This window comes from Vombatus ursinus, unplaced genomic scaffold (assembly GCF_900497805.2).
Source record: "Vombatus ursinus unplaced genomic scaffold, bare-nosed wombat genome assembly UNPS02014812.1, whole genome shotgun sequence".
Taxonomy (NCBI): domain Eukaryota; kingdom Metazoa; phylum Chordata; class Mammalia; order Diprotodontia; family Vombatidae; genus Vombatus; species Vombatus ursinus.
Window position 1 is genome coordinate 16,500,726 of NW_020954590.1, and position 27,077 is coordinate 16,527,802.

The 27,077-nt window shown below is 35.7% G+C and overlaps 1 protein-coding gene across 4 annotated transcripts in view; it reads right to left on the minus strand.

The window, feature by feature from the left end:
• LOC114053889 (nuclear receptor coactivator 2) overlaps positions 1–20,613 on the minus strand; it is a 75,529-nt gene extending 54,916 nt beyond the window's left edge. For all 4 annotated transcript variants that reach the window (XM_027876999.1, XM_027876998.1, XM_027877000.1 and 1 more), the window contains exons 1-7: positions 20,514–20,613; positions 15,394–15,571; positions 12,206–12,394; positions 10,737–10,838; positions 10,509–10,652; positions 5,964–6,111; positions 2,870–4,139 (exon numbers count right to left, since the gene is read on the minus strand). In XM_027876999.1, the coding sequence (XP_027732800.1) occupies positions 2,870–4,139; positions 5,964–6,111; positions 10,509–10,652; positions 10,737–10,838; positions 12,206–12,394; positions 15,394–15,571; positions 20,514–20,525 (2,043 nt within the window). In that variant the 5' untranslated portion in view covers positions 20,526–20,613. The remainder of the gene's footprint in view (positions 1–2,869; positions 4,140–5,963; positions 6,112–10,508; positions 10,653–10,736; positions 10,839–12,205; positions 12,395–15,393; positions 15,572–20,513) is intronic.
• Positions 20,614–27,077: the final 6,464 nt, after the last annotated feature.

Below are 27,077 nucleotides of genomic sequence, written 5' to 3' on the forward strand. Positions count from 1 at the left end.
GTCTTGCTCTCCCATACATTCTAGTGAAGCCATTTTTATTCATATGGTTTTGCACTTCAGTTCATCTATTAATTCTGTCAATTCTCACTATTAACTTTCCACTGAGAGTGTGACTCTCAGTCATTACTTCCAGTCTAGCTATATTTATGGGGTTCAGAATATTAGCTGTAGAGAAAACTATACTAATATCTAAGTTTAAAGATTAATCACTGAAGAAATTAGTATAATCTGGCTCAGTTGCTTTCCTGAAGTATATGTAGGTCTGAAAAACTATAGTTACCCCACAGGAATGGCAGCAACTGTCAAGACTTATCAAAGTGAAAGAAATAAAAAAACTCTAAGAAAATGCTTTGCTGTGAGTGCCTGAAACTGTGGGATGGTACAAAGCTCTAATAGCATGTTTGGCCTCTGCTTCCATGATTATTGCTTTCAATCTGAAAAGTGCCTATGGCTTACATTCTGCTGACAAAGCAGAGTTATGAAACCCTGGGGGCAGTGATTTAAGGTTATAGTCAGGCTATGAAGCTTATATTCTCTTCTCTACACCCCATCTAGTATGAAAAAAGACTGAAATACCCTTATGCAAAGTAAATTCTAAAAACAAATTATTGAAAACATTTACGTAGTAGTAAGGTTATACTATAAAATAGCTAAACACCACTATACAATTCTTAACCAATCAGGACTTAAGGAGGATTTGAAGGGGCAATTTATAGGGATTAATGACCAGCAGGGAGAGCTGATGGTGCAGGGTGAAGTCTTGGATCATCAACCCCAGCCAGTCATTAATTCCCCAGGAAATACCCTGTGCCAAGGTCATTATTGTAGTGCTAACCTATTTTTTTAAATAAAGAAAAACATTAAATGGTTTACTTTTTCCTGTGGTGTTATTATCCTCTCAGAGCACTGCAGGAAGATGATTTTGAATGGCATCACTTTGGCTACTTTTTCAGAGATTACAGCTTTCAACACCATAAAACAGTTAATCAAATCCTCTCATTTAGTTTTGCATGTAAACGTATTGTACCAATAATTTATAGGTAGCCTTAGTATATAATTCTCTAATTAAACAACTCACTGTTTTTAAAAGTTTATCATGAATGATGTAAGGAATAAGCTTTAGCAATGCAACACTTACTTGTCATCAAGTAATTGAGTATCTACCTCACTCAACATAACTGCTGTTCCAAATCTTCTCTTTGCTCCTCACACCTCCAAAAACACCTCCTCTTCCCCTAGCCTTTCACCTGAAGTTTGCCTTGTATTTCATTGTGGACACTAGGGCCATCTGCCCTGAGTTCATTCTTTGCCTCCTTCTCACCACACACCTCCTTTTACACTTCAACCCCCAACTCTCGTCTCCTTTTTTGCAGCCTCTGAAGAAGAGGTAGCTTTCTCACAAAGGCTGATGCCTTTAATATGTACCCTTGATCCTGTCCCCTTCTGATTCTCCACTACACTGTCTCCAATATCATTCCTTCTCTGTGGGCTTCAACCTCTCCCTATCTACCAGTTCCTTACCTGCTGCCTATAAACTTTAAGAAAAACTAAATAAACCTTCCTTGCCAAATATCATCCCATACCTCTCTTCTCTCAGACAAATTCCTTGAAAAAGCTGTCAACAATCTACGTCTTTACTTTCACTCTTACTCTCTTTTACACTCCCTGCAGTTTGGCTTCCAAATTTATCGCTCAACTGACCTTGCTCTCTCCTAGTCACCAATGATCTTGTAATTGTCAAATCTATAGGACTTTTCTCAATACTTTGACTCCCCATCATTTAACACTGCTGGCTCTTCCCTCTTCTCTGAGTTTTCATGATACTTCTCTCCCTTGGTTTTCCTCCTATCTTTATGACCATATCTTCTTAGACTCTTTTGTAGGATCATCATCCCTATCATGCCTCTTAACTACTGATATCCCCTAAGATTTTTTCCAGGACTCTCTTCTCTTTTTTAAAATATACTTCTATAGTTGGTGATCTCATTAAGTCCCACACATAAATTTATCATTTCTACAGAGATGATTCTATATATTCAGATGACAGGTCTATAGATCCCTTTCTAATCTTTCTCCAGAGCTCCTATCCTGCATCACCAAAAATGCCCAATGGAATATTTCCAGTGGGATGTCTCACAAGTATGACAACTCAATATGTCCCCAACCCAATTCACTATCAATCCTCACTTTCCCCCACTCATTCCTCTTCTAAGCCTGCCTCTTACCACCAAAGGTAACACTATCCTCCCAGCTGCAATCTCTGTATTATCCTCATTGCCTCTTTCTTAGTCATTCTACATACCCAATCAGTTTGCCAAACCTTATTATTTCTATGTCTACAATGTTTTGATTTTACAAAGTTCTCTTGATCTCTAATCACAAAGCTACCATTCTAGTTCATGTTCTAATCATCTATCACCTGTGATATTGTAACAGCCTCCTAATAGATCTCTTTGCTTCTATTTATCCTTCACACACTTTCCCAAAAGGATTGTTGCACTTCACTCCCACTATTCCCAAATCCACTCTAGTGGCACTCTTATTATCTCTAGGGTTTTTGGCACTGAAAACTCTTTGTAACCTGGCCTCCTATTTTTCCAGTATTCTTCCATCACGTTCCTCCCCAGTGGTCCCGGATAATCTTGCTCTTGTTCTTGTACTTTCTCATACAAAACACTCCATGCATGTCCCATCTCTGTACCTTTGTACTAGCTGTTCCTCATGCCATCAAGATCAGATGGGTGAAAAGGCTAACCTTAATAACTGTTCAACCAAATGACATTTGTATCATCACTGTAGAAAGAACATCTTAAAACCGAATCATAACATTTAGGACAAATATTAAAAACTCTTCTTTGAGAAGCCTTACCTGTTCATTAGGCTCAAAAGTCATCTCTTCCTTCTCTGTTTTCATAGCTATCAATTTTGTGCTACTGGCAGGATCTGTTTTACTGTCCAGTCGCTCAAGTTTTGGGGTTATTTCTGGTAAACCAATATCTTTAGTATCATCTTTGTCTAGCAAATATCGAAGTAGTGCATTCTCTTTCTTCTTGGGGCTCACTGGTTCCTGTTTGATAGTCACTTCTGAACCAGGACCTGTGCTGCTGGACTCTTGGTTCAGCTCTTTACCTGTGGCTTCTGCTGTAAGCTTTGCTAAGTCCACAGGAGAACTGCTGTCCTGCAAAAGTCTGTGCAAAATTTTATGCTTCTCCTTGAGTGAGGTTCCATGTGTTGATACAGAACCAGCCAAGACACCTGTGGAGTCCTTATTAGTTTCTCCTATGGAGCCTGACAGAGGTGAAGGCTCCATTTGATCAGACTTGGTGGTCAAGAGCTGCAAGAGCTTTGTCTGTCCTTTGCTGTCATGCAGTCTGTTCTGTCCATCAGACCTTTCACCACTGACAACTTGGGGTATATTGGTATCACTATTTTCTTTCTGTTCTCCAGAATGGCAGCTGCTCTCCGCTTGTCCAGTTGTACCTTCAGATGGCTCCCCATAAAGTCCAAAGCAATCTTTAGAGTCCAGGCTTCCCATTTTACTTAGTGAAGGAGGATTCATATTCACAGGGGAATTTTGCAAATTACCCATTTTTAGGTCAGGTGAAGCCAACGATGACCCTAAAGAGACTCCATGCCCCTCACTGAGGGCTTGTAGTGCATTTAGGGAACTGTTGGTATAACTATGGCTATTTCCTGTGCTGCTGCAAACGCCCACAGGTGAATGTAAGCTTCCTGCTGGGGAAAACTGACTGGGTGGGATTCGAGGACTTCCTGCCACTCCAGGGCTCATACGATGCCTTGGTGAAAGCATAGAGTTTGGCTGTCCTGGATTCATACCAGGGCTGCTTTGTGAGGGACTATTCATTTTGAGTGCATAGTTACTACCCTGAGGAGTCGATGCCTGCATGCTTGACACATGGTTCATTCCCCCTGAACCACCAAACCTGCCCACCGGCATGCCCATTTGTTCCTTTGGGCCATTTATGGCAAAATTTATATTGCTACTGATGGTCATGTCCTGACCTGGGTTCCCACTGCACATGGCCTGATGGGCAGGGCTGCTAGAGCTAATTGGGTTCAATGGTTTCCCCATAGCTTGTCCAGTCAGATCCTGATTCATTACACACACGTTCTGCTCTCTGTATAATGAGCAAAGATACAACATATTAGTTAAAAGGAAAAAACATATCTAGCAGGTTATTATTAATTATGTTTTAAAATGATGTAGGTTTTTTTTTTCCCATGAAAAGAACAGGCTAACATTTAAAAGACAAGATGATGCTTTTGATGAAAGCCACCTACAATTATCAACATGAGTGAACATGTAGAATATGGGACCAATAGCTACATTTTTCAGTAGAACTAATATGTCTGTGGTTTAACACCTTGAAGGGAACAGAGAGAGAATGAAACAACCATCTATATTAAATCGCAGACATTATATAAAATAGCCAAAAGTTTACACACTTACATTATATATTTCTCTCATTAAACAGGCTATCATCAATAATTTAAAAATGACCCAAACAAATATACATTTTACAGTACAATTATACCCAGCTATTTGTTAGAAATTCTAATTCTTCAGAAGAGATATACATTAGCTTAGAGATTTCTCTGGTGTTTGACCATTAGGCTCATGGCAAAAAGCAGATTTCAAAAAAAAAAACAAAAAAAAAAACCAAACCAACAAAAAACCTTGGCCCTGAGGCGGTAGAAAACCAAACCCTTCCAAGTGCTAGAGCCAAGAAAGCTACTGAAAACATGTTCAGAATGAGACTATATAGTCAATACCTAATTCTGAACATTTTTCCCCCTGCACAAGTCAAAGCTTGAGTGCGACAGACAGACAACATGGAAAGTGCGCTTCACAAAGAAAAGTTCATTTTGCAAGTTCTCCCCACTGCCTTAGACAGCCTTCAATCCTCCCCCACTTGTCTCACAAGCAGGTTTTCTAAGCTAGATAGTTTCTTAAACTCCAGAGCCTGTATTTAAAGCTTTGGCAGCCCTGCTTGAGTAACCAAATGTGTTCACCAATCGAAATAAAACACATCTCACAAATTGTCAAACAGTAGTTTTCGTTTAGGTGTGTGCAATTTGGCACATCTGTAATCACTTTAAAATGTTTTCAGTTTTACACTGGATTTATTGTTAGCTGGTAAAAAGGATTTCCTGAATAAAATTTTTTCTTAAATAAAAAACAAATAATTGAGAATCAGAGCAGGACCCTTTAATGATACTACATTATGTACCTTCTCATAGCTTCCCAAAAAGCTTTCTAACACACACAAAGAAATCTATGTAGGCTGGAATGTGAGTAATGTTTTTGTTTCTAGAAGAGTCTGTAATATTAAGGTCCATTCTTTTAACTTTCGATTTAGACTATGAAGTGTTTATAATCCCTTGGGTTAAGAGCCAATGCCATGAAATTCCTTCAGAATGTCCTTTCTATGAATGTTAATTGGGAATTTGTTGGTGCAAGCATACAGAAAGCAGTACCAACACTGTCTGCTTCAATATACTGCTTCGCCTGTTATCCAACTGTGAATTGGAGAAATTTCTTTCTCTAATTTAACAGGTACTCATGTCAATTTCTGTGGGTCAAGTTCCTTTAGGTGGATTAAAGGAACACTTTAGGACTTCAAAAGAGCCCCAATTTCATCAGTATAGGTATTCTTTTACTGAAGTGGATGGAAAATACTCAACATCTTAGTAAAAAATAAAATTAAGAAGACAAATGCAAAAGTGAAGACTTTAAGGTAAAAAGAAATCCGTGACAGCAAGCGTGGAAAGATATTCCTGATATAAATTAAATATTTTAACAATTGAATTTTACTTTGTTACGCTATGGTGCTGATCAGCAGATGTGTCTATTAAACTAGACAAGCACTAAGACGACTTTCTTCTTTGCAACACCTCTCATTAACTTGGGAAGGAAGGGCAATTCTTAGAACAAAGATTACCTGTGAAGCATATGCAAGGATATTACAAGCTGAGGTTCATTAGTAGTCTGGGAACGAATGAGCTTGCTCTTCGTTTGGGCAGCAACGAGAGTGCCATCAGACAAGGAAAAACGGTAGATCTGACTGAATGCCAGTCCTTGTCTCAGCACTGTAAGCGGGCAAGCAAACAAGAAGTAGATTTAGAAAATTAAAAGAGAACAATACATATGTGACATTAACACACTCATCTTGAGTAGGGAATCTTTCAGTCTTTGTATTTTCTAGATTGCTAGCACCTAGCATGGTACCTGGAACAATGGTCATTAATAACTACTTAATGATCAATTTAAAATTTGAGTTTGAAATAATGCTATAAAAGTGCTATATATATGTTTATATTGTATATAAAAAGTGCTATTTAAAATAACATTTTAAAAAGAAGTTTACTTTGTATCTAGTGTGCTAACAAATGACAGTATCTTACGTTTCAAGTAGAACAAGAAGAATGAAATAATTTTAGCTGCCCTATATGGTAGATTAAGTCTGTGTTTTATAAAGGAGCTTATAAGCACTTTTTTCTACAAAATCTTATTTATCATTATTATCACTATTTAAAATCTAGGTCTCCCTACCTTATCTAGGATAGAAGTGCAGGTGCTATTCACAGGCCCAATCCCTCTACTGATCAGCACTACTTGGGGCACTTTGCCCCTCCTCACAAAACTTATTCTCACCAATCCTCCCCCAACTCTCAAACTCCAAAGGGCATCACTATACCAATGTTGAACTTAGTATGTACACCCAAAAGGCCTAGCCCACAGAAGCTCAGAAACCAAGAGACCCACTAGGCTCAGCTTCTGAAGTACCTGGTAATATGGGTACATGCCCCATGCTTGACTAAAAATATCCTTAGGCCTAAACATAAAAAAAAAATTTCCCCATTGACTTTGCCTTTTGAAAAATGTAAAGTTTCACAACTTTGATCCATGATTGGATCAGAAAATATTTTCTTGTCCTTCATTTTTGTTGTTTTGGCCTTTGTGTCCCAAAGCAAACAGTAATCTACTAGTCTTTAAAATGACTGGAATTAGGTATGGTTGGTATTCTTTAAGGGCAGGGATTTAAAAAAAACCAACACTTTTATCTTGATTATTCCCTAGCTTCTAGAATAGCTCCTGGCACATCGTTAGTCATTTTAAGTCGTGTTTGACTCTTTGTGACCCCATTTGGGGTTTTCTTGGCAAAATACTGGAGTGGTTTGCCATTTTCTTCTCCAATTCCTGGGATATAGTATGCACTTATTAAGTGCTTGTTGATTAACTAATTAATAGCAAGTTCTTTTAATTCATAACAGCCCCTATTTTTGTCCATGCTGAGTATTATTTTTGTAGTTAGAAGATGAGGAAGCAAAAAATTAAATATTTATAAGAACCTCTTCAGAAGAAAAGAATAAATCTAAATAGAAAGCTATTAAAATGGGTGAAAAACTATTATGGTACATAAATATTTATTTTTACCTTTAAACTCTTAATCTAGTGCTTTTACCATCATGATAAATAACTTTTTTAAAAAAGCTCTATACTAATAAGCTCTTTCAAAATAATTTTGGGATAGACTTTTGCAGTTTTTGTTTTTTTTTAACTATGATAGCTAAAGAAAAAAGTGTATTTCAGTCCAGAATACCACCTATCTTTGCCATCTAGTCTTTTGTTACTTTTCAGAGACTAGTCTTATTTTTTCACAAATATTTATCATCTAGTTCAGATTACATGGATCAAATGACAAAGCGAGAGAAAAATCCAAGCATGTTTACAAAACAACAATACTGTTTTAGGATCATAGAAAGGGATCTGTGACCATCTACTTCCAACTTTCATTTTTACTGATGAGGGAATTGAGGCTCAGAGGCTAAGTGTCTTGCCCTAGGGTCACACCACCTAGCAAATGTCTGAGGCAGGATTTAAATTCAAGTCTTCTTAATTCCAAGTTACAAGTGACAAAATGGGAAGTTAAAGCTGTAACATTTGTAAAGTACTTAGGACCTACCTATACATAAAGTTCAAGAACTTTACAAATACAGCTTCGATTGCCCATTTTGTCACTTGCCACTTGCAATTAGCAAGACTTAAGTTTGAGTCCTGCCTCAGGCAATACAAAATTCTACTCTGGGCAATTGTCTTAACTAAATTTCTCCAATAGTTTAATTTGAATAAAGTATTTAGAGACTACACATCCTGTCCTATACTGTTGTGTGAAGTTATTTATGTACTATCCTAAAAGTTGCTCCATATCCTATTAAAGAGATTTTGTTTCAAGAGAGCATAACTGAATTATTTTTTTATTTGAACATACCCTACTTATAATGTAATTGGTGGAGATAGGAATACACAGTACTGAACTGGTCATTTCAAGTCGCTATTTGATAGTTAAATTCTCAAAAAGTGGATGTAAGTATAATTTTTGTAACCAAAAAAATATTTTCTCATTAATCTCTATAATTCCAGATATTCTTATCCCCATTTCTAACTACCTTTTATTAGATGAGATAGTGTCTCCAATATTTAATTTCTTCACTTTGTCTCTTGCAAACATTTCTGCTAAATGGACACTATGTTTAACTGTTTTTAAACACATATTTAAGTACATAATAAGAGTTCCATATTTAAAAGAGGCACCCTATTAAATCATTTTTGAAAAGAAAATAACCTAATCTTTACTTCTTCATGTGGAGTTTCATCAAAGAGAAAAACTGTCTGGTTAAATCAGTGGTATCTTTGAAATGAAAGGAGCCACAGAACAAATGGAGGAGGAAGGTGTTACATTAATCCTTGTCCATTCACAATGAAAGGAATATGACTATCCAGTGGCTAAGGTGATTTTCTAAATTGTAAAAAGGCTTTTATGAAATGGTGAATACTAGGATTCTGATTTTATTTTAGTTCTTTGAAAACTGAAACTCCTTCAAATTCTGTCTAATCATTCACATGAACATAAAGGCTCCAACTGTCAACCTTTTCTCTATTTCTTGAAAATATTACACATATAGAAAGGGAAAAAAAGAAAGGAAAAGGGGGGGGGATCTACATGGCATTTACATCTTGACAAATGATCCAAAAAAGTAGAGTAGATAAGCATATAGGCACTTATCAAGGCAAGTTAAATTCCCAACAGTTATTAGAACTTCAATTTAAATAAATTAACAAGGCTGAGGAAAGAGTTTGCAAACTTAAACTGTGAAGCATGATGACAAAGTTCTAGAGACTCAGCCAGTGCCAGGATTCTTTGTGACAAATTGTACCTACTCAGCCTACCCATTCATCAATTTTCTAAGAAAGGAAAAACCGAAGGATATAAGACTTTCCCTTAAATTCTAACCAAAGAAAAACTGTATTGTTGTTTCTTTGAAGTTCATTATCCCCCATGGAAGTGTGAGTTACATTTAGCCTAAAACATAAATACATTTGACAAAAAAGATTTTAACCTTAAAACCTGCACTTATCTACTGAAAAAAGAAAAATATTTTACTCTTATACATAAGACATCAGTCACTGAGTAAACTTATTTTTAAGTGGAAATAAACTAAATTAGGGTTTGTAAAACTATTAGGAGGATAGTCTTATGGATAAGTAGATAGCCATCTACTTAAATATCTTTTAAACTATACATATTTTGATGGTACTTATGGTTATCCCTATGTCCAGAAGAATGTTGGTAATAGGGAACTGAGCCTGGAGTCAGGAAGACCTGAGTTCAAATCTAGCCTCAAACATTTCCCAGCTGTGTGACCTTGGGCAAGTCATGTAACTTCTGTTTGCCTCAGTTTCCTTAACTGTAAAATGAGGATAATAACAGCACTTACCCCATAGTGTTGTTGTGAGGATCAAATAAAATATTATTTGTAAAGCGCTTAGCACAGTGCCTGGCACATAGCTGATGCTAAAGAAATGTTTATACCCATCCCCCCACCCTCTCCTATACTTTGATCTCATAAAAGTTAAATATGTAACATGAAACTGATTATGTTGTGGAAATCTCAGAAAGATAAATGGAAGGGATTAAAAGCATTTCTATATTCTTTGTTAGTAAAGAAATTGCACTAAAACAGGTTTTGAGTTTAGATCTGGGGATCACAGCTATTGACCTCCTTTTGGCAATTCACCCAATTTTACAAACATTTCACTTTATATTCCTAGATTTTTTCATAGCGCATTCTCAGATACAACCGACTTTATTTCTGTAATATGTTCGCTCTGACTCCTTTCTTCTGACCCAACAATGAATTACCATTTCCTCTTCTTCAACTTTCCTGTAAAATACACTTCTAATTCTTCTCCCAGACTCTGCTCTACTGGTAATCAACCATAACCTGATAACTTGTTTCCTGCTTACAGGTTTTGTTTTGAGGATCTCCCTCAAACAGAAATTATGCAGAACAATCAGAAGTAGCCCTGAATTCCACAGTAGGAATCGTTGTTTGTGAAGGAATTCTCTCTCCTTGGTGATCTCACTAAAATAGTACATAAAGCAGAGTCAAGTTCAAAAATCTTATGATTTAAAGAAGCTTACCTTCATGATGATGCCTCTTGGCATATGATACAGATTCTCCTTCATGCTGGGCGTGGAACTTCTGAATACATCTTCTTACCAAATCCTCCCAGCCTGGTTTCATGGCTGCACGCATGGTGCTAGTATCCAGTGAAGTGATCTTGCCTATACACAAACACACTACGTGTCATCAATGCAAATCCCTAAAAGAAAACAGTTGTTCTAAAACTACGTATGAAAATTACATACCCTGGAGATCTTGGCGAGTAGTAAAGCTTTCCGATGAGGGAAGAACTGGCCTTTCCTTCATAGGAACTCTTCTAGCCACACAAATCAAGCAGGAGTGCAAATCTTGGATCAAACAAACATATGCTTCTCATATCAGTATTTTTTTGGTGAGACAGATAGATACACTAATGAAAACACAACTATCTAAATCAGTGATGGAAAAAGTGATAAAAAGCTTATCATTTTCATCTACTAATTTTTTTTTCTTTCCTAAAGCAGGAAGCAGTAGGATCTCAGAGGACTGGGAAGCAGTAAAAGGGACAATCCAGGGTGGAAAATGCAATGTGTTACTGTTGAATCCTTTCATATAGGGATAGCCACATGGATAAATAATTTCTTTTTAAGAAGGAGTCTTTTATCTTATTTTAACTTGTTAATCAAAATACTCAACGTTATTTGTCTCAAAGAAGACAGAAAATTACTTAAATTGTATACTGATTTTTTTTAATGAATCATGAAAAATTTTGAGTGATCTAAATATGGCTATTTTAGAAACAAATAAATTACCATACACTAAGAACACACTTCCATGTAATATAGATTTACAATACCCATTATGATGAAAGTTGTAGGGGTACCTACAGCATCCTTTCTTAATCCTCTGTAACATTTGTTTATACTAGTTACCCTGCAGTATGTATGCAGTATGTAGGGAAATGAAAATAACACATTTCTTTTGATCTCCCTGTAAAGTGACCGGAACACAACTGATCAGAAATTAGTCTATACAACATTTACAATGCTGTAACATATCTTCTTCGATCAGGAGTTCTTAGCCTGGAGTGTGTGAACTTGTTTTTTCCTTAAAATTCTGATGGCTATATTTAAATATAATTTGGTGTCTATTATAATGCTATACATTTTATTTTACTCATTTACATAAATTATTCTGAGAAGGCGTCCATGTTTTCACGAGACTGCCAAAGGAGTCTATAACATAAAAAAATTGAGAAAACCTATGTGAAACAGTTGAATTATTACTTTAGGAGTTTCCCAACAACGAAATGTTTATGTTTAAAATCTCAATTAAAAACGGGTTGTTTTGTTGCCTTTCTATAACTAAAACAAGGAAAAAGGAGTGATTATTTACAATTACATTAAATAAAAATAAATCATCTGTCAGTCTACATAATTTAATTTTTAAGGTAGCATAAATGTTGTATGAAGGCAAATTTCTATTTTTTCTATTTCTTGCCAACAGAAATCTTTTGATTTTTGTTTTGTTTTGTTTTTTCGAGGCAATTGGGGTTAGGTGACTGCACCACTTAGCTGTCCCTTAATTTTCAAACATAAGAAAAAGGCAAATGAGAAAATTCTGTTAAGTTTTTCTTAGCATATACATTATCTTTAGATTATTGGGATATAAAAACAATACAATGTACATAAAACACACATACACAATATAGGCTTCCTATAACATTTTGCCCTACCTTCTCCTTCTTCCTTGATGGACTTTGGTTGAGAAACAGCAAAGCACTGCATAGTTTCATATTTCTGATGCACTTCTTGGCTATCATGACTTTCTTCTTCAGAATCAGTAAGAGGTTTTACTAGCATCCGACAATTAAAGGTATGGCTGTTTCGTCTAGGAGCTTCATTAGACCAAGGTCCCCCATTAACTAGCAACACCAAAAAACAAAGCCAAACAAAACACCACTGCCTTAAAAGTTGTTAACATTAGATTCACAAATATTCAGTTATTTAATTAGTAAAATAAATGTTAAAGTGAATTCATAAAGATAGTCCTTTCAAAGTGTCTATACTAACACTTTTCCTCCTTCCCTCTATTCTCACAAAGATTAGCATTTTTAATTATTTGGGGAAGTGGTGGAAAGCCACACAATTTTTCTTGGGTTCTTCTCTAATTCTCCATTCCAACTTTCATGTCATTACAGGCTTCCATCACTTCTTGCCTAGAGTCAGTCCTATAACAGCTTCCCGACATGTATTTCTGGCTCTTGGTTTTCCCTCACTGCTCCAATCTCTCTTATAGAGAATGGCCAAACAAATTTTCCTTAAACCATATTCATTTTGCCATTCTTCCACTCAAGAACTTCTACTGCCTGGTAACACCTGTTCATGAAATACGGACTTTGTACAATAGGAACCATTGTTGTTTGTGAAACAGAGGAAAGTGAAGTCCTTATGTCTCAACTGCCTAGTGCAGAGGCTCAACTAAAAGTCCAGTCTCCCATTGTCTCTACCAACATGCATCTGAATATTTATTCTTTTGCTTCTACTTGTTCCCATCTAAAATGTTTTCTTTTGCTCACCACCACATCATAATCACCTCTCTATTCTCTGAACTTATATAAAACTATATACATAATCTCTATAAAATGACTGAACATTTGCTGTGCTACATTTCTCTAGGTGTTCTTGTCCCTACCCTTCAATAAGCACCACCCCCCCCCCCCCCCCCCCCCCCCCCCCCGCCCCAGCCAAATGTAACCTTCTTGAAGAATCTTTTGTCCCAGCACAGTCTGGCCATAGAGTAGGTACATAACAATTTATGTGATCAACAGATTGAAGAAATATTACAGTTCTCACTATTATAATTTCAAAACCCAACCTGATATGCTAGGATTTGTCCAAAATTACACAGCTAATTAATGGCTGAGCTAAACTTTAGTACCCAGGCCTCCTTATAGCTAGTCTTAAGTATTTCCTCCTATTTTTTGTTCTGAGAAATAGAAAGATCAGCAAGACAATGAGATTCCATAATCAAACTAGGAAAGAAAATACTTTCTGATCATTTGCTACAAAACACTTAAATAAGCAGCTATGTGAGGTGACCCAAGTGTTAAAACCACTGCTACTGTTTTAAAGAAAAATAATAAAGGAACCAAGGCCCTTGAAAAGCATGAACAAATACTAAGTTAAGCTAGGGGAAATTATTTTTTAATTTGTATAGGGAACCATTTTTAGTGTTCCCTATGTAGATATTTGTTGAGTTCTTGTTACCATAAGCATTGAAGAGCTTGTGTATGTATAATATAAAGATGGATCAGACAGGAGAGAGAGAAGAGTTCTGGTCAACCTAGTGCATCACTAAAGATTTAAAAAGCTACAGGAAAAAGCAAGATTTTTTACTGGGACAGCTTTTATTTTTTAGAGGGGAGTGGGCAAGTAGTGATAATGATAGTAAAAATAAGGGCATTGTTGATACTATTACGTTAAATTTTAAAAATAAGCTAAGTCACAGAAATTTACAGTTTTATATACAACCCTCTTCTGTGTTATTTTCATTTTAAAAAAAGAGGCAAGAAGAATAGCTTGAAAGAAACATTACAAAGGTGAATTAATATGCTTAAGTCCTGAGATAAATTCAAGAAATAATTGTAGATACCTGAAACTATTATTTATTAGAAACCAGCAAGCTTAATTCCCTAACCAATTATTAAAAGAGAACTTCACTGAAATACATATGTTTATTACAATATTTATTTCAGTCACAATGAACAAAAGGCTATGATACAAAGGAAATCCTAACAAACTGAGAAATTGAAAAGGAATTTCTTTGTACATGCTATAGCAACTAAAAAGACCAAATGATATAAATAGCATAAATAAAAACTCAAAATAACAGCATTAGATAACTCAGGAGTCTTGACCTTATTCTGTCCTAAAATAGGTACTACTTTTGAAGCTGTGATTAAATTCTAAGCATCACCAGTCTAGGTGAAAAGGAAAAAAAAAGTTGGACCAGTAATGCTGTCATTTTGCAGCCATGCTACATAGCACTCACTTTTAACTATAGCCTTTTATAATCCTGTATCTACTGAAGAGCAACGTAGAAAGAATAGTAAAATGAATCACAAAATGGGTAAGAGTAGAGTAAAGCAAGTGAAGTAATATTTGGGGTGATCAAAAAGAACTGCATGAGCTAAGATCAAGCAGTTTAAGATTATAGGGTTCATAGTAAATAAATATGCATTGCCTCTTAAGACCCTATTTTAAAATAAGACAAACATACAGTTATATGCAAGGTTCATATAAGAGTAGGATTTCAGATTTAACTCTGAGCCCCAATCTCTCTCTTTTTGATGACTTTTAAAGTAGACAAAGGGCGGGCAGAAAATGTCCCATTAGCTACTAGCCCCAAAGGATAAGCAATTTGATGATAAACTCACCCCCCCCCAAAAAAACACCAAACAAATAAAGAAACAACATGAATACTATTGTGAGTACATTAAAATGTTCTGATGAATTCTCAATGAAGTAGTTGTTGTTCAGTTGTGTGACAGAGTCCATGGGGTTTTCTTGGCAAAGATATTATTAGGGTGGTTGGCCATTTCCTTCTCCAGTGTGCGTCCATTTTGTAGACGATGAACTAAGTCAAATAGGGGTTAAATGACTTACGCAGCATCACACAGCTAGTGTCTAGGGCTGCATTTGAACTGAGGTCTTTCTGACTCCAGGCCTAGTGCTCTATCCACTGTACTACCTAGCTGCCCCAAATGAATACACTACTATTTTTTCTAAACTACAACATATGGAACATGCCTGGAGATTTTTTTTAGAGCTACAGCATATACTTTAAGAGCAATCATTTCTATGATTACTCTAAACTCCAGTCAATAAAGAAAACAGGGAAAAAAAAAAAGATAGACTTTACCTAAAGACTTTGGTAGCAGGTTTTTTACAAATTCCGCGTGGTCCCCTACATGCAGGATGCTGTATACACTTGTGTTCATCAGCTCTTCTTGGTTATACCTTAGGTATTGTGTAACATTTTCAGAAACAAATACAACATTACCTTCCAGGTTCACTACAAAGAAGAAGCCATCAAGGGCCTACAAGAGAAAGGACTAATCGTTAATTTAAAAAATGCATTGTAAACTCATGTGTACTTGTTAAGAAATGTACAACTATTTGCGCTTCAAATTAAAAACTCAATTCATACTTTCATAGAAGAGGTACATTTCCTTTAATTATCCCCCTGGACCCCTAATTTTCATTAAGTCATATGGAACTAATTAACACATTTTTACTAGTTGAAGCATACAGATACCATTAAAAAAAAAACTAGACTAAAATAGGAAAGGAATTAACTGAGGCTCTCCTTATTCTGGGCTACATGACTAACATTAATTTTTCTAATCTTCCACAAAATGAGGAATGTCAGTTTCATATTTGTATGTGTTTGTTTTTTTTGAAATGGGACTCATGCATTTCCAAGAGCAACAAATAATTCATTCATTTCCAAACATATAAAATGTTGTTTGTTTGTTTTACAATCTTCATATGCTCCATAGTTCAAAAAATATTCACGATGAATTATAGTAACAAGTGGTTGGAAAATTTATTACCATATTTGTAAGAGATTTTTTTCTTTTTTGCTGGGTATTGGTACTTCGAGTTGCAGCGAACTATTCAACATGAAGAACTATTAACACAGTTGTGAGCACCATTGTCTAAACATGCTATGACTCCTAGTGTGCCTAATAATTATGTTCCCCTAGGTCTGGGAACTGAGGAGCTTTGTAATAATATTCCTTATTACTTAGAGAGGATCCATAGGGAAATATCATATGGAAGATAGGAATGGCAATTCAGCTTGCTACATTTCAGAGTAGGCAAAGGGAATGGAATGTCTTTACGTGTGATAGGGAGGATAAGGAAGGTACAGAGAGGAAAACCAGCTAGTAGTCATACAACAAGTGTCCTTTTTCATACTTGTTGCTACTGACATGTTTGGCAAAGGGTTTTCACAATTAAAATTCTGTAGTTTACTTTTGAAAACATGTGTTACTTCTTAGAGTTTTTGTACCATGGTTAAAAAAAGAAACAATTTTATTTCCTGAAACAGCATGTGTTTTTTAAAATCTCACTAACTCTCCTAAGAAAAAAACAGCTGACATTCAGTTTTGTTGCTTAGCAACAACAATGCTAATGATGCAAGCATGATTGTGCATCTATGCCTGGGAATAGCTCACCAAGAACCAGCCTTTTCTCTGTTCAATTTATGACATGTAAACAGGGGAAAAGATTTAAATTTAAACCATAACTCACTGGAGTCAAGCATTAGCTTTAAACTTACTCTGCATGGAACCCTTGCCATAATAGGTACTTGGTGAAATTTTCAGAAGACTGTTGTAAAATAGCAAAAAATAAGTAAATAAAATGAAAAATAAATTTTTAAAAATTGGCTTGATTTTATATGAAAATAGAAATTACAATCTTGAAACGTGATTTATGTAATTAATGAACTAAACTCTAATAAGACTTAGCTTACAGCCTTATGGTCAGTCCACTAATTAAGAAACCACCATTATTAAGCACCTACTATGGGTAAGATGCTGGTAATAAAGATACCAAAAAATGAAAATGATCACTTCTCCCAAAAGACTTAATATTTTATTGGAAGAGACATGCATATATAAAAGCATATATGAACTAATAAAGAAAAAATGAAAGATAATCTTGTACATGGTAATGAGGGAGGGTACTAGAAATTGGGGGAATAGGAAAGTCTTCATGTAGAAGGCGGTGCTTGACCTTCACCTTGAAGGAAGAGATGAATTCTATGAGCTAGAAGTGAGTAAAGAGCTCTCACCCTACTCAGGCAGGATAGCCAGTATGCAAAGGCACACAAAATGGGTTACTGTGGGGGATGAAAAGAGAAAAGGCCAATTTGGCTAGATCTAGGGCCTGAGGAAAGTAGTAATCTATCATGAGGATGGAAAGATAGGTTGGGAATATATTGTGAGGGGCTTTAAAAGATAAAAGAGACTACTTTATATTGATTTTAGAGGCAATAGGGAGAATCACTGGAGTATATTAAGAAAGGGAGTGAAATGGTCAGATTTATACTTAATACTTTGGAAGCTCTGTGAAGGATGGACTGAGTGGGGGAGGGATGTGAATTAGGTTGGGAGACCAATCTGGAGGTTGCTGCTGTAGTGTAGGTAAGAAGTGATGAGGGCCTGAAATCAACTGATTGCTACGACAGGAGAGAGGAGAGAAAGAAGCTCAATGCAATGCAAGGTACTGGATGTTTAAATGGCAACACCTGACCAGACTTTAAATATGGGTGAAGTGAGTGAGAACTGAGGAGAACATCAAGCTATGAACCTGGGAAACTAGAAATTTATATGATGTTTATATAAAACTGGGAAACTTGGTGGTGCTCTCAAAAGAAAAATATAGATTCAGAAGATAGGTGGGTTTGGTGGGAAAGATAATGAATCTGTGCTGGACCTAGAAAGTTTAAGAGATCTCCAGAACAACAAGTTTGAAATGTCAACAGGCAGTTGGCAATGTGAGACCGATGCTTAGGACAGAAATGTCTTTTATTTGTTTAAAGAATGTGGTAATATATCAGACTGCTTGCAGTCTGGGGGAGCCGGAGGGAGGGAGAAAAATTTGGAACTCAAAGTGTTATAAAAATGAATATTTAAAACTATCTTTACATGTAATTGGAAAAAAATAAAATACTATTAACAAAAAAAAAGAATGTGTTAAATAGTAAACTACTGTCTCAAAAAAATTAAAGCTGTAGGGAAAGCTCTAAACAATGACAGTCAAGACCTGACACTATTATAATTTTAAAAAATACTTTACAACATAGAAACATCTCCAAAGTTAGTTAACTCATCTTTGCAGTACTGTTTTATGTCCACCAACTATACAGTAATTATAACCTGCTAGGCAGATACAAAAATGGCAATGAAGAGATTAATAAAGAAGATTAGGATAACTTTACTCATGTACTGCTTTTGCAGGCAAGGGAAAGGAGGTTCAAGGATTTATTTTTGCCTCCCTCCCATAATTCACTTTAAGATACTGCTTTTGAGAAATATGCGTCAGAAGAAAAAATTGAATAGACCTATCATAAAAACTATTTCTTCATGGATTTAAGGCCAAGTTGTGACTGTTTAACTATGATCGTGAATTCTTGATCTGTCAAATGAGGGGATTGGATATGATACTCAAATTCTCCGATTTTGTTTCCAAACAATACAATAATCTAATCTATTTAATTGCTAAAAAGGAAAATGATTATATAAACAGACTGGGAAAATAAGAGTGCAGTGGAAAATTTTATCTACATATCAAATGAATTAACCATGTATGTTTTCCTGAACATTGGCAAAATTTATCTATCCAAATCGCTATTTCCAAAATGATTCACTCCGGCCTTCTATTTCAGACACACTCGTATTTTTTCATCCCCCCATAGATGGCCTGCATTTCAAGCACATTTTAATTCTGGAAAAGGTAACCCAAACATAACACTTACTAGATGTGTGACTCAGAGCAAGTCACTTAAAACCTCAATTGCCTCACTGCCCCCCACCCCCCCCAAAAAAAGAAAAAAGAAAAGGTAACCCAAATCGACTAGAAGGCTAATTAATGTTATACTAGTTAATGATAGGGAAGATGATGATTTAGGATTTACAGAAAGGAATTTTAACTAAACAACCCTAATGTTAATAAAGATCAGGCAGTTGAGATCAAATACCGCTTTGATAATTCTTCTTCTTGTGATATGTTCAAAAGTTAAAATTTTTGGAGTAGATATGGACATAATGCTTGGCTTTAATATTTTTTTTCCCCACTAAGGATATCTACACATGTGAATATAATAAACTATATAATATACATAAATTGCAAGACAATCAGAGAAAACTTTAATCAAAATGCCCTCTACCACTTCAGTTAATGTAAAATCACACTGAACGAGGAATTCCAAAACAATTGTTAATTTGGTGCTTCTATGAAAACCAAATAATCTACAGCCTACATACAGTCCAAGTCCAAAAAAATAAACAAAAAAGAAAACCAAAAAACCTCACCAAACCACACACATTAATTCAGTGCTTTTATTGTTGTGGTGTCTATGCCTGCTGGTTTTAGTTTTTGTTTTTTAGAGGGTAATGGGATTTGGGGGCAGTGACTTTGGACTAAGAAGCCATTAACTATGAGCTCATGAATGTGGGGAAGCTCCCAATGTGGAAAATCCCTCCACAAACACAGAGGAGCAATCATATCTCATTTTTAAATCACAGTCTTACTAAACAGTTAGTATATGTTAGAGACAAGATTTGAACTGAGTTTTTCTAACTTCCAGGACAGCCCTCTATTCACTATGAAGTATGAACAGGGTACTGAGATTTGGGGGTCCATGAGGTCAGAAATATTTTCATAATACCCTTAAGATGTTTTAATTTCTAATATGGTAAATAACAATAACTATAATCCACATTAACATAAGTTCTGAGAAGTCCTCAATAATTTGTAGGATGACTAAGGAATTCTGAAACAAAAAATTTTGAGAACTGTGGAACTACTTCATACTGCTCTTCAATTTACTTTAAAAACAAAGAACTAGGGGCAGCTAGGTGGCACAGTGGGTAGAGCTCCAGCCTTGGAGTCAGGAGGACCTGCATTCAAATCCGGCCTCAAACCAAACACTTAATACTTACTAGCTGTGTGACCCATGGCAAGTCATTTAACTCCAACTGCCTCACCAAAAAGCAAAAAGACAAAAACAAAAAACACAAAAACACAAAGAACTTCACCTCCCCTCAAAAAACTTTTTTAAAAACAGATTTGTCTATTACTTGAAATAGGCCAGTATATCCAAAGGTCTCAAAAGTACAAAGTTTTTACTAAATAACAAAAGAAAGTTAAGTGTGTACATTTTACTTCAGTTCTTTTCATCTGGAGATTAAATTTAACAACATAACCTTCAAGTTATTAAAAAACAGAAACAAAATTTGTTTATTTTACCTCAAGCATCATTGGCCCAAGTGCATCCTTGTCAATAACACTTTGACCTGTAGATGAAACATCTGACTTCTGCACTTCATCTACATTGGCAGCTGCTGCTTTCTCTGCAACAAACATAAGAGTGAATTAAATGATAATACTCTTTCAAGGATAAAATGACACAGGAATATTTTATTGTAATGATTTTGCAAATCTCTTGTGGACCCGGACAATTACATAAAAAAAAAAAAAAAAAAGGCACATCATCACCATCACTGAACTGGGACAAGTGTACCAGAAGTGCAGCTAGTGCAGTAACTTTTCACCTTTGGACTATGGTACTTAAATCCCATTTTAGGCCACAGATAAAATGAGTTTGGAGGTTTCAACCTAGTTAGTTCCTCCTAGGAACCTTTTTGGATCACAAAAATATTACCCATTCTGCCACAATTAGTCTTTACTCAAGAGGCACCGAAACTGGAGATGTGCTGTTTAGAAGTGAACAGTCACATTTAAAGGGCAAGCAAGTGCTACACCTTGGTTTCTATTGTAATTTAGGAATGATAAGTGACCTGTACATAACTCACATACTAGTTGTCACTTGAAAATGCCATGTTCTATTCCTATTTTTAGTCACATTTAGAACAACCTGGAAGAGATGTCATCCCTTATGACACATCCAAGTCCCTAATGATTTCTAGCGAGGGAAGAGGGGTCTGACTTTTGTCATTTCCAAGCATTTGAAGAATTCTGTGTCGCTACTGCTACCTCATGGAAAAGTGCACCTTTCTTAGGTCCCTAAATGGGAGTTATTATGAAAAAAAAAAAGTAATCTTTTCCCTTCTTTATCTGAAAATTTTTCATTAAAAAAGAAAAATTCTTACAGTCATTGTGGTTATTCAGCAAGTACATTTTAGACAGCAACTATGTGTGAGGCCCCTGAGCTGGAAACTGGGGGTGAAAAGACAAAGATGAAACAGTCTTAACCCTCAACGGTCCTTATATTTACATATCTAAACAGAGAATTAAATACAAAATTGAGGGTGGAGGGGAAAAGAGACCAGTAACAACAAGGTAAAGAATCATAAAAGGCCTTGCCTAGAAGGGGTCCCCTGAACCAAGCCTTGAAGTAAGCTTGGTATTCCAAAAGAGACACAAAGAGGGAAAACAGGTAAGTCATTTTGACAAGAATATAGATTTATATTGTTAAGGGCCCTGAGGAGTTTATAATTGATCCTCGAGGCAAAGGGAGCCACAGAAGGTTCTTAAGTAATAGACTGACATAATCAGAACTTTGGTTTAAGAATATCAATGTAGGTGTTGTACTGTAGAAAATAGATTATATTGTGCACTGAAAGTGATGAGACCCACTGGGAAGTTTCTGTAATAGTTGAGAAGTCATGAGGGTATGAACTAGGGTGGGACTGTGTAAGTAAAGAAAAGGGGACAGATATGAAAAAACTGAAAAGACCCAACAAGGGATTGAGGATAGAAGAGGTGGCTGATGGAGGTCTGGGGGGAATGGTCTAGAATGATTTTGAGGTTCAGAATCTAGATAAATGGAAGGATCATGGTACCCCTGAAAGAGATAGGGAAGTTATGGATAACGGTGTGTTTAGGAGGCAAGTGCCACTTAGATAACTCGAGTAGAAAGGGATGGTCTGAACCAAAGCAGAATGAAGTGAACATAACCAGAAGAATAATTTATACAGGAACTTCGAATACAAAGTAGTTCAATACAAAGAAGTTTGAAAGGGAAGGCATTAGTAGTTGAGGGGACTCAGGAAAGATGCCAAGACAAGATGCATTTATTAAGAACCTACTCTATGCCAGGCACTATATGCTACAGACAGACAGAAATAAAGCAAGACTTTAAAAATTTTTTTGTCAACTGAAAGAGAGCACTGGAGGAAAAAACTGGAAAAGAAATGAGAGCTATGGAAGAATTGGACAGAGCTTGGCACAAGAAGTATAGAATCTTGTTCAAACAACAAACTTCCTGAAAAGAGAATGGATAAAAGAGAAGTCAATGACTCCATGAGATAATAAATACCAAAAACAAAGTCAAAAGGCTGGAAAAAAAAAAGAAAAGAAAATGTGAGGTATCTCACAGCAACTAACCAGAAAACATATCAAGGAGAAAAAAATTAAGAATTATTTGAATACCTAAACACCATGACCAAAATATGAGCCCACATTTCATATTTTGAAAAATCTTGGAAGAAAATTTCGCAGTTCCTGAAAGCAGGGGACAAAGCAGAAATAAAAAGAATCCACTGGTCATCTTCTGAAAGAAATCCCTAAGAGAAAACTTCCAGGAATGTTATAACCAAAATCCAGAGCTTCCAGGTCAAAGAAAAGATACTTGAGCAGTCAGAAAGAAAAAATTCAAGTACCAAGAGCCACAGCTAGGATCACATGTTAAGATTTAAAAGCCATCACTACATAAGTCAACCAAAATGAACAATGATAAATGGCTAAACAAGGATAAATTGCTTACAATCTAACATGGGAAGATAATGCATGTGTCCACACTGAACCCTATCATCATCAGGGGAGAGAGGGAGTCTAATTGGACAGAAGGTCTGGGTGTAGTTATGTTATATTGTGATGGCCATAAGAGAAGAATGGGAAATCGTAAGAATAAACTAGCAGGGGAAGGGAAAATCAGTCTACAAAATAAGGGTGGGAAAGAGAGGGCTAATACTTGAACCTCATTCTCATCTGAATCACTCAAAGAAGGGAAGAATATGCATATACTCATCTGTGTACAAAAATACATTTCACTCAACAGAAAATGGGAGAAAGGGTATTAGTAGGAATGTAGTTTAAATGATAAATTATCCTTAAGCAAAACAAACTCTAAAGATGTGTAAATATTAATAGTTCTTTTTTTGGGGGTGGCAAAGAACAGGAATGTGAGGGAGTGCCGATAAACTGGGTAATGGCCAAACAAATTATGGTATATAAATGTGATGGAATATTATTGCATTACAAGGAATTATGAAGAAGATGGTTTCAGACATACCTGGGAAGATTTATATGAACTGACAGAGTGAAGTGACCAGAACCAGGAGAACAATTTATACAATGACAATATGGGAAAGGCAAACAACTTTTACAATTCCAGAGGACTAATAATGAAACATGCTACCCACCTCCAGAAAGAGGTGTGAAGGATTCAGAATGTAGAATGAGATACACATTGAAAGCTCATGTTGAAATTTGTTCTGTTTGACTATACATGTTTTGTTTGTATATACACACACGTTTTTAACAGTGGTTTTCTTTTCCTTTTGTTCTCAATCGAAGGGGAAGGAGGTTTGGGTGGGAGAGAGAGATGTCTGGTTCTCTCTTTTTCTGCTAGTTGATTCAGGTGAGTGTGTTTTTACATACATACATACACACACACACACACACACACACACACACAAACACACACATAAAAACAAACATTCTGACCAGCATTATTTTAGTAAAAACAAATTTCAAACAATTGAAAATGCTGTACAGTAGCAATTAATGTTTAATAAAGCTATATATATAGTTTTTCCAAGTCTTTAAAAATGTTCAAAATATTGAAGTAAACTTACTCCCCAAAATTCACACTCCTAAGAAATGCTTGGTAAATATCCCTTACAAATGTGGTGAAACTAATTCCAAAGAGATGAAATTTTTATATAAAACAAATATTTAGCACCTCCTGTAAAGATGCCTATTCTTCCTACAACAATTCTACAAGGCCTATTAGGATTTTAATGAATACTTAAAAGTCTTTTAGAGAATTTAGGAAAGAGTTATAATAATCTGCCCTATGGGACACCAGACTGAGAAAAGTCAATAATAAATTCCACTCTAATGCTTACAGTAACTTTAAATGTTACTGCTGAGAGAAGCAGAATGGTCTAACATGGACAGCTAGTTCTGAAGGCCCTGATGTCAGTAATATCAGTGCTTAGCCCTGACCAAGTCACTTAACCCAATTTTCTAACAAGTTAGGATTACTGAGCCATTGTTGATCTGCACCGATAGAGATGAAGTTTCCTGTATGAAAGTTTCCTACACCAATGGAGTCATAGGCCTCAATGAAAAAAAAAAATTAACCTTGATGTCAAAGTATTTATTTACTTTGATATTATTCTACAATTTGTAATCATTCTATCTGCAGTATCTTCCTCCAGTATTATATTTCTTTTAGGTTTTTTTAACCTGCATTTTTCTTAGGCACTGGTCAGATTCTTATGACTTCATAACATGCTAGTAGTAAAACTAATAAGCCCATGAGGTAATATTCTATAAATTCATAATTATGATAATACTAAAAGATCTCCATACATAGACCACTAAATTTTCACAAAAATAATGCTATGAATACAGAGTAACATCCTACTCACTTGAGTTCACCAGGTTTTACATAACGAATTCTAGTTGTAAATAAAACTAAAAAAATAATAATAATAAAACAAGCAATATCATTAGTATCAACTTCGAGCCCTTCCTTTTTCCTTTCTCCCCAGGGGAGATACTGGTAGATCATGTGAATTAATGGGGTCCAGTGAAATTTATTCAGTTTATAAGGTCTAAAATGAATAGCCTTTATAATCAGCCTGGACTGGAAGGTTAGAGAAATGTATGGAAAGAAGTCCAGGGTCCCCAAGACTGGATCAGGATCTATAATATTTCAACTGAATAGGTACTGAGAGAGGTGCTGTAGGCCTGACTGAAAAGCAACCAGAGTACATAGGCATGCACTATAGAAAATGTTGTTATTCTATGGTTGTTTTTTTAAAAAGTCAGAACAATGGAACTTCAAGTAACTAAGGTATTGTTTGTTCTAACCCCTTCATTCTATAGATTAAGAAACTAAGGTTCAGGCAATATGAGTGATTTTCCAAGGGCACAGAAACACACAGCTCTTCCCCTGCAATATTGTGGGGTAAGGGACAACAATCAGCAGCTTTTAATCACAATGGAAATTCATTTAGTTACTACTTAGAAAATGGCAAATCAGCTTCCACAATTAAGATTCCAATATTATTTGTTGATATGTAAGTATATTCTTGTTGTATTACCTAATTTTGATATTGACCATTTTGGAACTGTTCTATCACATTTTTTATCTATCACATTCTTTTAAAGAATCATTCTTACATATGAAAAAATGTGTACCTCTTGTAAACTTCATCATTTTTAAATGATATAATCATTTTAACTCTCCCTCATTTCTAATATTCAATTAGCTAACAAATTTTACTGCTTCTACCATTGTAACATCTCTCACAGTCATCCTTGCTTCTTTTATTCACACTGCCATCACCCAAGGTTCATACCCTCTTTCTTGAAATGCTACAATAATCTTACAACAGATTTCTCTTCCTCTCCTACAAATCACCGTCAGATTAATCTCCCTAAGGCACAAATCTGCTCAAATCATTGTCTGGATCAAAAGTCAGCTACTAATTGACTCATGAATTTTCAACTCCTTGGTTTGGCATTCACAACCTGCCATAACTTTTAGATCCCAAAATTTTAGGTTCCAAACTAAACTCAATCTACTCTTCTTCAATATTTATATCCAATACTTAAACCAAACAAGTGTCTTTCTGGTCCCCTGAACACGTTCTGCATTTTGCTCACGCTTACTGCCAGAAATACTGTCTCCGTATTTTCCACTATTGAAATGCTATCCCATGCTTTAAGGCCTACTTCAAAAGCTATCTTTTCCAGGTACCCTTCCATGATTCCCCTCAGCAGAACAGATTCTACCCTCTAATGAATTTTCATCAATCAATTAATAAGCATTTAAGTGTCTACCATGTGCCAGGTATTATTTTAGGTGCTTCAAATACAAAGACAAAAAATGAAATAATCTCTCCTCTGAAAAAGTTTACATTTTACTTAGAGAAAACATGTATGTTAAGTATGTATAGATTACATACAAAATAACTTTGTGTGGCAGGTCAGGAGGAGTTTGAAGTAGAGTAGGGAATAAGAGGAGGCGTATGTAGAAAGTGGTACCTGAGTTGCCTTTTGAAAGAAAAAAAATTCTAGGAAGGAGGTAAGAGGGAATGCATTCCAGTCTTGTGGGACAGTCAGTACAAATGCATAAAGTTGAGAGAAAAGTCCTACACGCAAGTAATAATAAAATAACAGAATGTGTATGTGTGTGTGCGTGTGCATGTGTGACTTACTATGTGCAAGGCACTGCATTAAGCATTTTACAAATATCTCATCTGGGGGCAGTTAGGTAGTGCAGTAGATAGAGCACCGGTCAGGAGGACCTGAGTTCAAATTCAGCCTCAGACACATAACACTTAACTAGCTGTGTGACTTTGGGCAAGTCACTTAACCCCAACTGCCTCACCAAAAAAACAAAAACAACAACAACAAAAAAACCACATACAACAAAAACAACAACAAAACCCCAAAAACCTCTCACTTGATCCTTACAACCCTGGGAGGTAGGTGCTTTTATGATCTCCATTTTGCACATGAAGAATGTGAGACAAATAGAAATTAAGTGACTTGTCGAGGGTCACAGCTAGTACCCAAGGCTGGATAAGAACTGAGATCGTCTTCCTGAGT